This window comes from Ambystoma mexicanum, chromosome 1q (genome assembly GCF_040938575.1).
Source record: "Ambystoma mexicanum isolate Mex_15411 chromosome 1q, UKY_AmexF1_1, whole genome shotgun sequence".
Classification (NCBI taxonomy): Eukaryota; Metazoa; Chordata; class Amphibia; order Caudata; family Ambystomatidae; genus Ambystoma; species Ambystoma mexicanum.
The window spans coordinates 694,985,613-695,003,237 of record NC_090922.1 but is presented as its reverse complement, the minus strand read 5'-3'; the positions used below and the strand labels follow the sequence as shown (position 1 = coordinate 695,003,237).

At 45.7% G+C, this 17,625-nt stretch overlaps 1 protein-coding gene across 1 annotated transcript in view; it reads left to right on the top strand.

The window, feature by feature from the left end:
* LOC138535425 (P-selectin-like) overlaps positions 1 to 17,625 on the top strand; it is an 899,675-nt gene that overhangs the window by 284,985 nt on the left and 597,065 nt on the right. The window contains exon 7 of the mRNA XM_069641294.1: positions 8,587 to 8,772. Within this exon, the coding sequence (XP_069497395.1) occupies positions 8,587 to 8,772 (186 nt within the window). The remainder of the gene's footprint in view (positions 1 to 8,586; positions 8,773 to 17,625) is intronic.

Here is a 17,625-nt window from a genome sequence, read left to right as displayed (position 1 = left end):
CCTGCATGTTATATCACTGGCACTTAGGACTTGAGGTTTCACGGCTAATCCCTCCAAGTGCACGTTATGCCATTCCATATCTTGATTTTTGTGGATAATCGATTGATCAAACCACAAGAAAAGAAGAGAGAAATCTTTAGGAATATCCCTATTCCCACCAAGAACAAAGCTCTGAAAGCCTTCCTAGGTTTTATTGGGTATTATCAAAGGTTTATTCCCATACTTTCAGCCGTTGCGGCTCACCTGACAGAGAAGCTGAAAAAGTAACAGCCCACAGATCTGGAATGGGGAAAGAGTATCCCTGTAATCTGCCACTTGGACGAATGCCAGACAGATGTCTCGAAGGTGGGCTCAGGATCTGCCTTTTCCTACATTTTTGATGATAAGGAGCAGTTTCCAGAAGCACGGAAACTGCTCTCCTGATCACCTTGTAGAGGAGATCCCAGATATGGCCTGCACTCCAGCCACCCATTTTGAATTACCAGGAATGTACAGGCCAAGATATGTGACGTATGATGAGGAAATAAACCAGCAGAAAGCCGCATTAGGGCTCTGTCCAGTACCCATCAAAAGAGCAATACCTATTGAAGTGCCAGTAAAGAGACAACCATGGGCAGTAAGATACCCATTGAGACAACCGTACCAGCAGCTGACACGAAATGAAGACTACTTACAAACTGTCCCAGAAGGGACCCAAAGCGCCTTAACTGAAAGTGAATGGTGATGACACAAGGGCCCGGACAGACTCACTGATGAAGAAACGGCAACCAAAAGGGTGTCACACAAAGACGAAATACATGAAAATGACGTAATGAACATAGAAGAAGAGACGATGTTTAAATATAGAGAAACGTAACTATAAAGCAAATATGCGACTAACTAACGCCTGTACATATGCTTGGAACTCAAGAAGCTAAGAAAACAAGTACTGCTTGCTATGCTTAGTAGAAGAATAGAGCGGCAAGTGCCAACTATATATCTACCTCAACAAAGCACATTGCGGGTCCACTTTATACAATAGCAGAATTAAACCCAGGTTGCTAGGGGTCAAACAGGCCAGGATTCATAAACTAGCACAAAGCCAGACGAAAGAGTGGAATCGAAACTCAGCAAGAGGCAGCTCGTGCCTGGGAAGTTGAGGTCAAACCAAGTGAGGGAGTCAGACAGTAACTCCAGAGAATCGAAACTTAAGAACAGAGCAGCCTGCCCTGCGAACGTCGAGATAAGGAGGCCCAATCAGGTGGCAGGCCTAAAGGAGAATTAAATGCACAAATAAAAGGAAAAAGAAGCAGATTCATGGTGTGCCAACACATGACCAGCCGAGAGCCAAGAGGTGCCAACGTCTGATGTCACCCAAAAGCAGAAGATACCATAACTTTTCCTGACAAGAAGCTACAGTTTCGAGGCCATCCTCAGCCAACTAATTGACACATATCCCTAAGGTACTGATTGATGGAAGGAAGGTAGGGTGAACCATGGGACATGCCGCATCTGGGTGACCATTCTGCATGCTACTAATTAAAGTGGAGATTTATGCTTAGGGTTGTAGCCAGCCCAATCACAGAGGGCCAAATAATCTAAGGTCCTATAGATAGTAGAACCAATGAGTCGTTGTACATTTAGTGACGTTTGCATGAGTAATGTAGAAGGGAAGGGCGTAGACGCCTACCCGATAAGAGTTATCCAATCCCCACACTACGTTACCATATACAGATATAGCACCTATACTTAAGTTACCTTTTCCAACCAATAGAATTGCATGACAAAGTTATGAGTGTTAAACGTCAATGATGACACATTTTTGCTATAACTATTGTTGTTGAATGAAGATTGTCGGGAGTTGAAGCGAGATGGGCGATTGCATCACTGTTGATTTCCATGTTTCCCCATTTTTTTGTACTTGTCATTAAACAGACTTCCCTTTGCCAAACCGTTCAGTTCTCCTTATTGATTGGTGCTGGAGTAGGAGAATTCCGCACCCCATCCACCTCAAGGTGCAGCTATCTCGTCTTTAAGTACTCGAGGGTGAGCTCTGATCCTATGGGCCCATCAGAGGTCACTCTGCCCTCTTGTACAACCCATGAAACCATGCTTGCAAATGTTGACTCCAACTCTCCTGCTGTTCTCCTTCTCCTTGATCAGTTCTCTGCCTTTGACACGGTCAACCATTCCATCCTCATAAAATGACTCCATGACATCCTCAGCATCACTGACCGGGCACTGGATTGGCTGACCTCCTTCCTCACTAACCGCCCTTTCCAGCTACAACAGGGCCCTTTTTCCTCCACCACCCTCTCTACATGTGGCATCCCACAGGGCTCTTTCCTATCACCATGGGTCTTCAATATCTATGATATGATATGATATGATATATTATATGATCAGGCATTTATAACGCACATATACACAGTGTTTCAAGGCGTGACGAGGCACGGGCGGGGGAACAGAGGGAAGACAGGCAGTGATCCTACTAGGCCAGGTATAGCCATTCAGATCGCGCAAGTGCATGGGAAGGGGCAAGGGGAAAGTGTGAGGGGGAGGGGAACGTGCAGTACATGGGAAAATAGAATAATAACAATAAGTAAAATACGGCCAACTGGCGGCAAGTTCATGGGTAAGTGCAGACATCCGGTGATAAGAGCTGGTAGTGGGACTGTAGGGCTACAGACACAGTCCCGAGTACAGGGGTTGCCAGGAAGGCAGTGCAGGTGTGCGAGTGGCGGGGAACTGGGCCCGAGATCAGAGGGTGGCCAGGTAGCCAGTGCAGTTTCAGCCAGGGGGTTCAGCATGGGAGAGGAGAAGAAAAAGCAGAAGCAAAGAGAAAGGTTTTGAGGTGCTTCCGGGACCGGAGATGGAAGGCTGTTCCGGAGGGAGGCCCAAGCCGTAGCGAGTGATCTACCATCAACTTGTTGCTTGGAGAAGCGACTGACCCTGACGGAGTTGGAGGCGGATGAGGGAAGAGCTCGAGAAGGAAGATATTTAGGAAGAGAGAGTTGAAGGTTTTGAGGCCCCAGGCCCCAGAAGGCCTTGTGGACAAGGCAGAGGGTTTTGAACTTAATCCTCACAGCCACTGGGAGCCAGTGTAGAGATTTCAGTCCTGGAGAGATACGATCCCTGGGCATGAGGCCAAGGACAAGTCTCGCAGTCCTGTTCTGGATAAGTTGCAGATGTCGGAGAGCAGGGGCAGGCAGATTCAGAAAGAGGCTGTTGCAATAGTCCAGCCTAGGGAGAACCAGAGCTCTGGAGACAGTGAGCTTCTCTGCAGCTCCCTGCCCAATGGTGCGTTAGTTGTCCAGACACCTTCAATGTGCCACCAGATGCATCGTCTTCACTTGAGGATACTGTGGACATGGGTCAGTGGAAGGTAGTGTAGAGCTCTTGTACAGTAGGTTGCAGAGTACCACTGCTAAATGTGGCTGTGCATGGTGTGACAAATCGAGGGAATTCACCCCTTCTCCCCAAAGGAGATCTCCCGTGAGGCTAGGGAAGTGAGCCTGCTCCGCTACACCCTCCCTAGCAGTCGAGGCAAGTGGGACCTCACTGGAAGAGACTCTGCCTTTGGGGACAAGGAATCCCGCTCCCGTGAGGAACTCCCTAGAGATGTCCACCTTATGTTCTGGATAAGTTGCAGATGTCGGAGAGCAGGGGCAGGCAGATTCAGAAAGAGGCTGTTGCAATAGTCCAGCCTAGGGAGAACCAGAGCTCTGGAGACAGTGAGCTTCTGGGGGAAGGAGAGGAAGGGAAGAATACCTCTGAGGAGGTACAGCTGGTTGTACGACTTCTTAGAGACATCAGAGATGTGAGGAGAGAAGGAGAGTGTGGAGTCGAAGATGACCCCAAGGTTTTTCGCCTCAGAGGTGGGTACAGGAAGAGGGCCAAGAGAGGCTGGCCAGAGAGTGACAGGAAAGGAGGGAATGGGTGTGCCGATCAGGAGAATCTCAGTCTTACTGGCATTAAGGCAGAGATCATTGGCAGCGCACCACTCCTGGATATCGGAAAGACAGCTAGAAATGAGAGAGGGAGCTATCTCGCCCCTATTGCTCACCTGATCACCTCCTTCTCTCCTCATTTTCAGTGTTATGCTGATGACACACAGCTTTCCTTCAAACTTTTCTCTACTTCCCCCCTCTTCCTCCTCTCTCATCCCGACTGTCTGTCTGCCATTCAGGCATGGTGAGCAGCGAATGATTTCTGTCACAATGCCAGTAAGAAGGAGAACCTCCTCATCGGGACACCTGTGCCCTCTTATACCAAGATTAAGGGGCGGGTAAGGGGAACTAAGAGCAAAAATGTCCAATGCCAAAACCTGACACAACACCCTAATGGCCGCAGCCAAGCCTGAGGGGAGGCACAAATAAACACATGCACCAGTAAGGCAATGTAGAAAAAGGCTGGGTGAACCAGCAGCAACTCAGAAGAAGGTGAACTTGTTCCTTGCCACTCCCTGATGAGGCAGGAAAATCATCACTTGGTAGAAGCTGGCTAATTTGCTGACATTCCTACTAGCTACCTAGACCCTGGTATGAGGGTGTTGTTAAACACTCCCAGACTTCTAAGAGCGACCCGAAAGCGTATTCTAAGAAATCTAAGGTTTATGATTAAAATTAAACTGTATACTGAGAAACCAGGGGTCTATGAGCGACCTGAGCCTGAAGGCCGAGAAATAAGAGGTCTGTGAGAGACCAACACAGTAAATCAGGAGAAACCCGAAGAGGTTCATGAGAGACCTGAATACATTGAATGCTGAGGCCAACTGGATTGGGGGAGAACCTCCCTGACTGCTGGGGCTCCTGCAGTCTGAAAGGCACCGACCTAGTATCATGTAGTACCAGACATTAGGCAGAGACCCAACAGGGTAGTTGACAGTGCTGAAGGAATGACCAATACAAGCTGAAAAATTAGCCTTTGGAACATACAGGTCTAAAAAGATGCTTTGTGAAATGACGAACAAAGAGGGTCAAGACTGTGATCAACACTGGAAAACGCCTTTTCAGGAGAACTTTTTTTATGTGTGTTTAGACTAAGGAAAGATACGTAATAGGATTTGTATATACTTTTGTTGTCCATGCCGTGGAACATTGCATGTTTTAAAATAGGGTTAGCCAGGAGGCTTAAATATTGTTAGTACTAGGTTTTGGATCTTTATGTTGTGTAAGAAATCAGGAGTAAGACTCTAACACAGCAGTTATTCTGGTGGTTGTTTTATTAAAGACTTTTATTAAAGAAAAAAGAGAGGTTTGGAGCAAGACCTTATCTCGTCCTATCATTACGAGGGGTTTCCCTGCCTCAATAAAACTGTCAGGCGGATGTCAGGAACCCTCCGCGGGAGCTGATACACCCCACAGACCCACAAGAGAGCAATTCACTCAACTAAACTAAAAGAACAGCTGAGCACGGAACACCCCAAGAGAAAGAGGAAGTGGATGAAATAAAAAATCAGATTCCAGGCTTCTAATAACTAAAAAATCTGTAAGGGCGAGAAAGAAATAATTACATGCATGGTTAAGTCTTACAAGCACACAATAACCTCCCTTCACCACAGATGTGCATTCCATATTAACTCTCAGTGCCTGTTTTCTCGTCTGCTAGTGCCCAGGGGATTGTTTCTCCTGCAAATCAAAATGTCTCTGTAACCTTTGATGAAAACGGAATTGACAGGCCCAAAAAATAAACCTTTAACAGTCTTGAACTTTCTCAAATCACTGCTGGCTTGCTAATAGATTGAACCATTACTTAGATCAGTTGTGTTTACTAACAGGCTCAGTTTGCATGTTTACTATTGGCTTTGCCTCTATTTGAACAGAAGATACAACTGTTTTCTCTTTTTGTAGGTGCTTCAGAACTTTATTTTGTGTCTCAGCTTCTTTCGCCTTAATAGATGTTGTGGGGCCGGCAGTGGACAAAAGGCCGGCCTCACCAGTGCTGGGAGGCCAGCACCTTTGGATCACCAGACTTACTGGTTGTTGCAGGGCAAGACTCTGGAGGCAGGGAGGACATGGACCTGGGTGCTCGGGGCACCATGGATGCTGGGAGCATCCAATATGGATGTTGACCCAGGGCACCAGGCTGATCCGGGGCGGGGGGCAGACCAGCAGTGACCTGCAGGACCGTGATCACATGGTGTGGGCCTGCAGGCCAGTACCGCAGGACTGTAATCACACGGTATCGGCCTGCAAACCTAAAATGAGAGACAGAATCGGCAGTTCCATTGTTGGAGTCTGCAGCCGTCTGAGGCACGTGCATGCAGGAGCTCCTTTTATGAAGTCGGGCCATGACAGTCATGGGCCAGCTTAAAAGTGCAATACACCTGGGAGGGTCACAAATAACACTCCTCCTTTTTCATAACCAATAAAGACAAATGTTACTAAAATATAAACTGATTCCCCCCTCTGTTACAGAACAACAATACTTAGACCGCTTGGGAATTGTAGGAGAGACGAATAGTAGGATAAACTGATGATACATACGTAGGGAATCGGGTAGTGCAGACATATAACACATCTCAAACAATCTATACACATTAGGCGGGAGCGACAGTTGCGGTTGGCGAACTGCTTGTGGTATGTTGGCAGTTCTACCGCCTTTTAAGAGACCCTTTATTTACCTGAGGTGTGTGGAACGTCTACCACTGAAAATCACTATTGTCTGCTACTAGCACTACCTAGAGCATACGGGCAATCTGCAGGGGCACAGCTTCACATAGATATCCTATGCTCCCATTGACCCATTTGCATCTCAAATGATCAAAGCACTTTCACTTTTCATCTCCTGCTACCTCTCCTTCCTTTGTGATCTTTCTGTTTATAATGACCTATTTCCTGCCAGTTACATAATAGCCCCAGTCATCCCCAGAATGAAGAACTCCACTGTCAACCCTAACAATCCCTCCTCCTTCAGACTGCCCTCTCCCCCCTCACCACTCCAACACGCTTCAGATGTGTCTTTAACCATACTGCGCACCAACCTTTCCTCTTATGAACCCTCTCCCCCCTTCGCTTCAAGGACACTACACTTGACTGGGTAGCCGTCTATCTGTCTGGACTACTGCTTGAATATACTCCCTGGTCTCTCCTACACTCCTTCTCGGCCCTAAACAAGGTCCACACCTTTGCGGCATGCACTTTCTACAACATACCCAGATCCTCCCCCTCCTTTACACACCAATACCATACTGGATGGCTTTCCAAATGCAAAATCAGTCACTCGTTAAGATCCTACTCTACCTCGCTGACTGCATCCCTCTCTGCTCTCCCTCTAGAACTCTGCAATACTCCTCTCCCTACAACCCACAACCTATCGGTCCCACCCTCTTGCAACACCACCCATTTCCAATCCTCTCTTCTTAGCTCACTCCACTCGAATGCCCTCCCCTGACATTAAAACTATCCCATCATTGGCTAGTTATAATGTCAAGGGGGATCCTTCAAACTAGCGCCTCCCCCTATCACCACCACACACTAACAGATTCCAGTCTACCCTCTAGGTAATATGTCACACATGATTGACTAGTCATGTAAATATGCATATTTGTTCATGTTCAGGCTCCAGGCCCTTAATGTACACCTAATGTTTATCTGCCATGTGGTCTCCGTTCCAGGTATGTGTTTCTCTATACCACCGCTTCTATTCAGTGGTCAATCGGAGACCCACACACATTGTAAAAGCACCCTATGCAGGGGCTGCCTCTTTAATCTGTTTTTTCCCATATGTACAATATTTCTGATAGAAATGACTTCATGAATGTTCAATAAACACAATGTTATAACGGAGAGCCTCACCTGCATGTGTAACCTCATGGTGCATGTTCCATTTACTTTCATCGGGGAAACTGCCTGGCAATACCAAATCGAACTACATTTTCAGGACATTTAGCAAAATCTATTCAGTAGATACCTGAATATGTTCAATTTAAACATATTATTTCATGTATTATGCCAAATCGGCACAGCTTCATTTTAAATGAGACCGTGCATTAAATGGGCGCATAAAATTGAGGCGTAATGTGTTTACCCCTCCATTTGATGTGCCACGACATGTTGGTGCAATGACAAAGCAGAGGTGGGGCATGGAGCGAGGGTAAGTTCTCCACTGTGCAGTCTTCCCCCGACTGGTGAGTGTGCATTGTTGTATGCCTGCATGAGATGTTCATCCAATGGACTCCACTCTGGTGTTGCACCTTGTCAAGACCAGGCTCGTTATGCATTATAGACAATTCCTGCGGGCAGCGCTCACTTTGCCACGAAATGGAGTTGGAAATATAAAGAGTAAAGGCGAGTTTGCCTTGCTTTTACTGTTTCCTTGCCCACTCCGCCGGGTGGACCTTTATAGCTGCAGGCCGGGGACTCCACAGCATGTAAGAGTTAACGCTGGTGGTCCTTTGCATGCATTTGCCTCTTCTTTCAAAATCAGTCTGTTCAAATGAATTATTTGACCCACTAATGCAGCTCCCTTTCTTCTGTGGACGTAGCACTTTAATCAGACAAACCTCTGCATTTTGAACTACTTGCTGATATTTCCAATCACGTGTTCCCTTTTTGAGTACTAACTATGTATATGTGGTATGTATGATTTCTGTATTCACATCAGCCACTGAGTGCAGGGTCCTGGACTCTCCTGTTCGAGGGTATGCCACGTGCAGTCATCACCACCAACCCTTCAGTTACAATTCAACCTGTTGGTTTGGCTGTGAGGAGGGATTTCGCCTGACAGGAGCCAACAGACTTTACTGCGCAGCATCTGGACAGTGGACTGCACAACCCCCAACATGCGAAGGTGAGTTTGCTGCATGTGCAACCCCCAATCGGCGAAATGCCACACTAATCACCAAAATACAGCAGTATGAAGGGGTCCTGAAAACGGAATTTCGTGCCCAAGATATGTATGAAAGGATCACCCTCCATACCTCCACTAGACCTACCAGGTCACACCTGACCAACCAGACCTATGTACCCACTTTCAAAAGAAGCAAAGCCGGAGGGTCCACCTTCCAACACCTAGCACCCAAAAATTGGAACGCACTCCCCACCGCCTTAAGAAGCGAAAAATCATACCATGCCTTCCGTAGACTACTCAAAACCACACTGTTCCACTAACCCCGCCTCACCTGTATTCTCACCACTGTAATTATGGAAATAACAGCAAATGTATGAAAAAACGCGTCTATGCTAATCTGTATATCTGTATATTCACCATGTATGCCTGTAACAAGTAAGACTTCTTAGCGCCACGATGCCCCCGGGCAGATGTGCGCTCTACAAATCCAAATAAATAAATAAATAAATAAGTATGAGGTTTCAAGGTTAGTCAGTGAAAACTTTGCCCTCAATCATTCAACGACAAATACATTGAGCTGAAAGTATGGATCTAGCTAATATAAACTTAAAATGAAGCAAGCTAATTCTGAGGGAGTGGGTGCAGTTGATAGTTGATGAGCAAGTATTTTCTCTGGGCGTATGGTGAAGGTCCTTCCAGGAAGGAATAGATGGGTAAAGAGGGAAAGAGCATGGAAATCGCTTGTATGGGATATGGGTAGGTAGAGACTGCTTTTTTTTTAAAGCTTTATTTTAAGTTGGCAAGACAAAAAAGGGAAAATAAGATAAACATACACAGTGATTCCACATTAGGGGCCACGTCTCTGGCCTTCCATCAAGTTACATCCGCATCAGTGCCCTATTAACATGGTCAAATAGACTATGGCCTAATTGTTGTACCACCAGGATGACTACTCAAGGGAGATCATGTCTGAAGTATCATTTACATTGCCCATGTACAATCGGAAACCTTGCCATATGTCTTTGTGTCATTTTGTGGCAAGTGTGAGGCTAATGAAGGCTTCCTCACGGTCATTGGTGAAGGTGAGAACTTGTATTTCAGCTGGCCTTTTTTGGCAATCGGGCAAGCCAAGTCAATGCATCTGCCTGCTGTTATGGATACGTTGGCGATGTTGCCCAGAATGTATTTTGTTGTGGCTAGGGTTGGTGGGATATCTGTGATCTCAGATAGTGTGGATGCTTTCGGTGTCCAGAAGGCGTTGACAGGGGGAGTGCCCAGAACATATGCATGCATCTGGTTGGCCGCCGTGGCACTTGGGGCATGCCCCACATACTTTCTTACCATTCTGGCCGGTGTATTGTGAAGCCTATTAGGGATTTGAAATTGGATTAGGGGAAATCTTGCATTAAGTGAGACCTTCTTCGTTAGTAAACAGCACCTCCTCCAACACTCTCAGGCGGATCATATACTACTGTTTGCGTTCTGTCCTTGCTGCATCAGATTGTATAGTGTTGAGACTAGTTTACGGCCACTGTAGTTTTGTACTATGAAGTCAATGCATGGGTATGTTTTGGGCTCATATGGGAAGGATGGGCATAGTTTTTTAAAACCTGCCCTCATGCGATAATTTTGAACCGTGGGTGTGGGTTTATTTCCTAGATTGTGTGCAAAATCTTCTTAAGTTACGAAGCATCTTTCGTGGGAGACATCCCTGTCCCACCATAGCGTTTTATTTGTCATTGTGAACACTGCTTACCATGCAGACATGGTAAGCAGCGTTCACAAATGAAAATGGAACTGTCAGAGAGCATATCATTGTAATGGTGAGAGCTGCTTGCCATGCAACAGAAAACGCTGCATGCCGGGGAGTGCTTACTCACTTTGCAGTATGGAGTGAACATGTGATGGGTAAAAGGCTGCATGCATGCTTCTAGGCCACCTTTTGCTCTTTACACTTACACCCTGCAGTACAAATGGCAATAATTTGGCAGCAGGGGCTCACTTAAGCTAAAGTGTAAACGTAACGGGTGCCTCCAGCCAAATTACAAATTCTTTCAAAGTGCGCTTTACCTTTGCAGTCGATATTTATGAAGTTGATGTTTTCACATAGCGGTTTTATATTTTATTTTAAAGTTAGCAGATAGGACAGGGCCTTGCAAGTAAAATCATTGCCCATGTGTAAATATACTCAGAAAAAACTCCAATATAAATTTGCAAAAAAATATACTTCTTAACAAAAACCGTTACCTCGCAAACTTATAAGAACAACTATGTAGGGCAACCTCTGATTTTATAGAAGCAGTAACTATGGCCCAGCTGTTTACATTAGGGTGGGATGTGGTAATGTGTGCTTCCCCACTCCATCATCTGCTATTCATACATTAAGCTCCAGCCGACTAAGTGGCAACATAAAATGCATGCAAAATGTGCCTGCATACTAAATGAGTTGATGCTGAAATTCTACCCCAAATAAATGCAGAGTCACAGCACGCCCCAAAGAGGACTAGTGAGGAAACACAGCGCTGCTTGATACTTGTGGCACTGGCTATAGATTGGTGGGCTTGGGGATGGTGGATCTGTGGACTGCCTGCAGCTCCCTGCCCAATGGTGCGTTAGTTGTCCAGACACCTTCAATGTGCCACCAGATGCATCGTCTTCACTTGAGGATACTGTGGACATGGGTCAGTGGAAGGTAGTGTAGAGCTCTTGTACAGTAGGTTGCAGAGTGCCACTGCTAAATGTGGCTGTGCATGGTGTGACAAATCGAGGGAATTCACCCCTTCTCCCCAAAGGAGATCTCCCGTGAGGCTAGGGAAGTGAGCCTGCTCCGCTACACCCTCCCTAGCAGTCGAGGCAAGTGGGACCTCACTGGAAGAGACTCTGCCTTTGGGGACAAGGAATCCCGCTCCCGTGAGGAACTCCCTAGAGATGTCCACCTTATGGCTGACATGTTCCACAACATCAGAAGCTTTTGAATATCACGACTGGGACAAAGAAACTATTGGTGGATAACAAAACCTTACAGAGTAAGAACATGTCCCTTTAAATACCAGTGTCCAATCCACTGGGATGAGTAGATTAAATAACGGACACTTGACGTACGAAGGCAGGAGCGGCAGAGTCAGCACATGCCGACAAACCTACACGTTTAAAATGCACCTGAAGCTGGAGGGGGGAATGCCAAATAGGGAACCCAGAGAGATAGAATGGAACACCGGAGCCACAGCGCCACGCCAACATGAGAAACCTGCAGAGAAGGAACCCAGAGAGAGAGAGAGTGGGATGCCAGAGTTGCGGCATCCACCCAGCATAAGAAACCAGCAGGACCCAAGCCAGAAGGAAGAGACAGGGACTCCAGAACCAAGCCAGATACATGTTCTCCTGTCTGGTCACTTATGGACTAACGGGTTACCCTTTGAAAAATACAGATAAAAAAATGCTTACTTGTGGTTTATAGCAGTCTGAAATGGAGCGTGGTTCCATTTTTCCTATGAATTTGGCTCTGATGTTCGGTACAAATTAATGCTAATTACCACATGAAAGTCTTTAATCACAAAATACGAACCTGGAATCTCCTGCATAACCCTACTCTAGGAGGCTGCATAGTCTGTCTCAGGCCATATCCCCTAAACCCTGTACTACCCAAGAACTCAGAATCTGTCCCCCTGCATTTCTCACTGCTTCCTTTCTAAGCAACCTGATTGTGTTCACTTATATTAGACCTCAGAGTGTTCATTAGCACCTCTCCAAAGGTATATGGTCACAGGTATCTTTGCCTGTAACATCTAAATAGGTTTCCTGTACTTAGGTTATAGATGGGTGGACATTTTTAGATTAATATTAAAAGTACATATTGTTCCTATTACATTCAATGTATTGTTATTATTATTTCATGACTAAATAACCTTTACCCTTATTCTATTGCGTTGTAGTGCATTCTAGCCAGTTAATAGTTCAATCCACCATGAAAATAGCCATCTCGAGGATGAAGAGAAGTGGGAAAAGAAAGGCCCACCAATGTGGCAGCTAATCTAAACCATACAACTATTCTGAATAAAGTCATTTTTAGAGCCTTCCTACATTTCAGGTGGTCATCGATAAGGCACAGTGTTGCAGGTAGTGAGTTTCAGAGAATCGTGGCCTGAGCTGAGAATGCATTTCTCATACTCCCTTTTTAGTTGGAGCAATCACCAGGCAGTATAGGTTGGCAGAGTTCCGTTTTCTGATTGGAGTGCATTTATTTTGACTTCACCAGAACCCGGGACCATGAAATGATTTCCAGATGAGCCTATCATGCTGTTTGGAAGTGAATCCTGCTAGCCAGCGGCATCTAGGATAGGCCTCTGTGTGTTGGGTAGCATGGTGTCTCCTCTCCAGTAGGAGAAGTTGGTTAAGCTGTCGCAATTAGTTATCAGTTGAAGATGAGAGATGTAAGTCTTAGGCAAACCCAGGTAAACCTACTTGAAGTTATCCAGTCCTGATTTGCAAAGGCACTGCCCACAGACATCCAGTAAAGAAATGGAAACATATAACATCTGACTTGGTATTCTGTTTGTCTTGAAGCAACCTTTTGTTTCTGCTTTTATATGGGTATCAACAACTCACACATTAATCAAAAATAATGCCTAGGTTGGGAAGGTCATTAAAAAGATTTCCAGCATTATCGTAGCGATTCATCCAGGTCCCCAACTCCATCATGCACCCCCCTTAATGTATTGGCTATGGCTGCCAAGTCTTTTTCCTGATGCAGGAGAATCTGGGTATCATTGGAATGGGTAAACAATTTGAGAGTATGATTTCTCAGATGGATATACAATTGCCACAGATATCATTTAAAAGTAAGATAAGTAAGTATTCTACAAATGAGGGGATGAGTCCACCACAAAGTACGAAATCAAATTCCAAACAACGCTAGGGAGATCGTACTCTTGGCCTGCCTGGGCCTCCAGGATGGGACCTAGGAATTCTTTATCCTCCTGCCAATCTAAGAACCCTATATTTTCAGTGCCACTTTCAATTCAAAGACAATGAACCTTTGATTACAGAGTTCGTAAGCGATAGGAGGCATTTTAACAGGGGAAAATATGAATGTGAACATACTCAGGGGCACAACAAGAAAAGGCATCGGACATGTCTGCTAACATCAGCAGGCATGGAGGGCCAAACAGCATATGAAACAAGCAGAGTCATTAATAGTCCACTGTATCAAGATCTTTTGGGTCTCTTATATAGATCCACGGTTTAAGTAGAACGGAGTAGGCATGATGAATATGTAATGGTCATTTTAAACCTGCTGTGTGAGTTAGAGACAGTTCTCAACTTCTAGCAAGCTGAATTCCTCAAACAGTGAAACACAGGAGGATACCAGCTGGCACATGAATTATCCTCGGAAGAAGTGGGAGACTATTTTCTGGTCCCATTGTGCTTGTCACTCACGGCCCACAACTAGTAGCCATGCTGAAATCTAAGATTACATATATTGCAAAATATGTGACTATATCGTGACAGAAAAGTTTTAGGGCCTCATTAGGACCCAGGCGGTAAGGGGTTTACGGCGGCGTAAACAGCGCCGACCCTTACCGCCTGATTCCGAGGTCCCTTAGCGCCATGGAGGATTTAACACCTGCTTTTAGCAGGTGTTAAAATCCATGGCGCTAAGGGACCTTGTTGTTAATTACGCCACCGTAATTTACGGTGGCGTAATTAACGCCTTCCCCACTCCCATTATGCCCTATGGGGCAAAAATGGGAATGGGGAAGGGTAAATGGGGATTGGGGACTTATCGCCCCGCCAACCTCGGAATGGGGCGGTAAGTCCGCCAACCACCATGGCGTAAACATAGTTTACGCCATGGTGGTAAAGGTACGACCCAGGCGGTAACTTACCGCCTGGGTCGTAATGAGGCCCTTAGTTTGTTGTGCATCCCTTCACACTCTTTCCCACCCCCGCCTTTACTCTTTCAACCTTTGCAACCTTGTACCAGTAATCCCTGTCATTCTGTAAAATTAATATGATCAAGATAATAACATGGAATGTTGATGGTTGCGCCAACCCGATCAAGATGAAAACATTCCTCACATATTAAAAGAAATGCAAGGTACATATAGTTCTATTTCAGAAGACCCATCTTGTTCATGATGCCTGCAAACTCATAGGGAATCGTCTGGGTCAGAATTTCGTAGCACCCCTGACCAACAGACCCATGGTGTGGCATACTTATAGAGAATTGACGAAATAGAAACTACATAAATGGTGAATTGGTGGTACTCCTGTTGCATTGGTTAGTATGTATGTACCCAGTTCGGGAGCAGATGAGATACTAATGAATGCAGAGATGTCTTGGCATTCTTAAACAATTGAAATATCATTCTAGGGAGGTCTGTCATGTTTGCCCAACAAGTTTTCTAGAACAAAATAGCACTGCCAGAGACTGCAATGAAAGAAAGAGGAAACATCAGCAACATTTTAAAAAAGCATTAGGCCTATCAGACACCTGGAAACTACAAAATCTTATTGAGAGGCTACACCTTCTACTTGGTGGAAGACCAATTATCCTCTAGCGAAGACCTAGCAAAGACCTGTCCCTCACTGACCAGGAAGCCACAGCGGGCGTTACAACCTTTGAAATTGGAAATACATTGTTATCAGACAATGCCCCAGTGCTACTGTGCATGAGGGAGGCAAGAGGGAGTGGAAAAGTTTGACCTGGCAACTCAACCCACTATAAATTCATGAATATGTAGCAAGGATATAGCAGCAAGGATCAAAGCAGAAATGCTATACTGCCTACAAACCAATACAGGGTCAGTTGAGTGCGCAAGTGACCTATGGAACTCGTTGCAGGCCTCCACTAAAAGTAAAAGAACTACAGGAAATGCTCCCTGAATTCATAACTGATTTAGAGAAAAAAGAAATTAAATTAAAACAACCACCAAACCGAGACGAAATCTGGGAAAATGAAAATATAACTTATACAAAATCTACTAAAGCAAAGTGAATATACGCTATTTCAGTCACAGGAAAAATACTGGGAATATGCAGAGATATCAGAAAAGCAGTTTGCTCATAAACTGTTAAAGAAAGCTTTAGAAAGGCAGATATTAATTCTGAAAGACGTGGCTTGGATCAGCCACACAAAAGGTCGCGAACTGAAGCACTTTCTTCAAGGTTACCACAAACAGCTATTTGAGGTCAGGAATGCCCTGTGACAAGGTCAGTGCCTTACCTTGTCAAGAATGAATGGGAACCTCTTTCAGCCTGGGGTGGGTGGCCAAACAGCATGGAAACCAGAGCCAGTCCTGTCCCTCACCAAGTGCCAGTATTTACATGTGCAGTACAAACTTGCATCACTCTATGCCTCTTAACAATCGTTCTGGTCAAGTTCTCACTTTCTTATCCAGAAATGCCAGAGAACAACAATCACGAGAGGAGGCATCCCGCATGATCCCATCAGCACCCCACGCAATCCAGTTCCAGGCCACAGGATGGAAGAGAAATAATACAAAAAAGTCACACTTTTGAGTATACCACTGGCCTGATATTTCACCCGGCAGAGCTATTTCTATCTCCTCTGGCTCTTTGACCACTTCAAGGATCATCAACTTGGTGTATGTGGGCATGTGCGAGGCCAGTTGAGCACAGCAATGTAACAGGCAACAAACCAGGCATCCTAACATGGTGAGGGCCACTATGAGGGCAAGTATAATCATGATGCCATGCAATATGGATGAACCAAGAGGGAGAAAAACACCTTAAATCCACGAGAAAAGGGACCAAGAGGCACCCTTATTAGAGGCATGTAGGGTAGACCCACTATCCCTGAGATGAGTGATGATTTCAGATACCTGGGAGGAATTATCTGGTGAAAATGTACAGCATTATTGCCCCACAATCTTACAGATGTCCCCCTGGGCCATGAGGATAAAATGTAGTGCAATCCAATTGTGAAGCACCAGAGAGTTCTAAGCGCCAGTTCCTCAATATTCAGCGCAGAGAGGGCTTATGCAGTATTGTTAGCAACCTGTTCAAGAAGGATGGAAAGAGCATGGAGGTTAGCCCTGTTCACCGCAGTGCCTATCCAAGGAAAAAGAACACCTATAGCCTGTTACGGTCACCTGGTATCCACAGGGACGCCACCCAGCCGGGTTCGTCACTGGTATGCTTCTCAGCTTTGCCCTGATGTGGTCTGCGGGGAAGGTTCTGCCTGAAAATACAGGAGGACTGTGTTCAAGACTGACCGACTGGGGTAAGTATCCTCCCTCCACCCCTGTATGATTTCAGTACCTCTGGCGCCCTCTCCTCACCTTGTGGTAGAATGGGGCGTGCTCTCCGTCCTGCCTTCTTTGCAGGGGCACGTTGTCTTTCATGGGTGAGTGTGGTCCAGTTACTTCACTGACACCAGCCTGTTTGATATTGTTCAGGTAGGTCTTATTGCTGTTCTTTAGTTTTGTTGCTATCCTGCATGCCTTTCTTTGTTTAAAATGTCTCTTTTTTCTCCCTTAGGTATGCAGAGCTTTAGCGCGGCAAACTGGCTTGGTTGAGCCCCGCTGGTAAATAATGGCTCATTAAGAACGCTATGATGCAGTAAGTAAGCGCTATGCACAGCGCTGCAAAGTCTTGCCTTTGCTAACCTGTGTTTTCCTTCCTTGTAGGTCGCGGTGTTCTTCAGCGCGAGTGGAATGTCCGGAGTGCTGCCAGTCTAGAGGCGACCAGCCAGGTAAGCCTTTTGAGCAATTCGTAATTTGTAAATGTCTCTACTGCTTTCTTTAATGTTGCCTCTATCTTCCTCTTTCAGATCGTTCTGTCCAGGAGGCGTGCAGATTCGAGGAAGCTGTTCTCAGTAGCTGCAAGTGT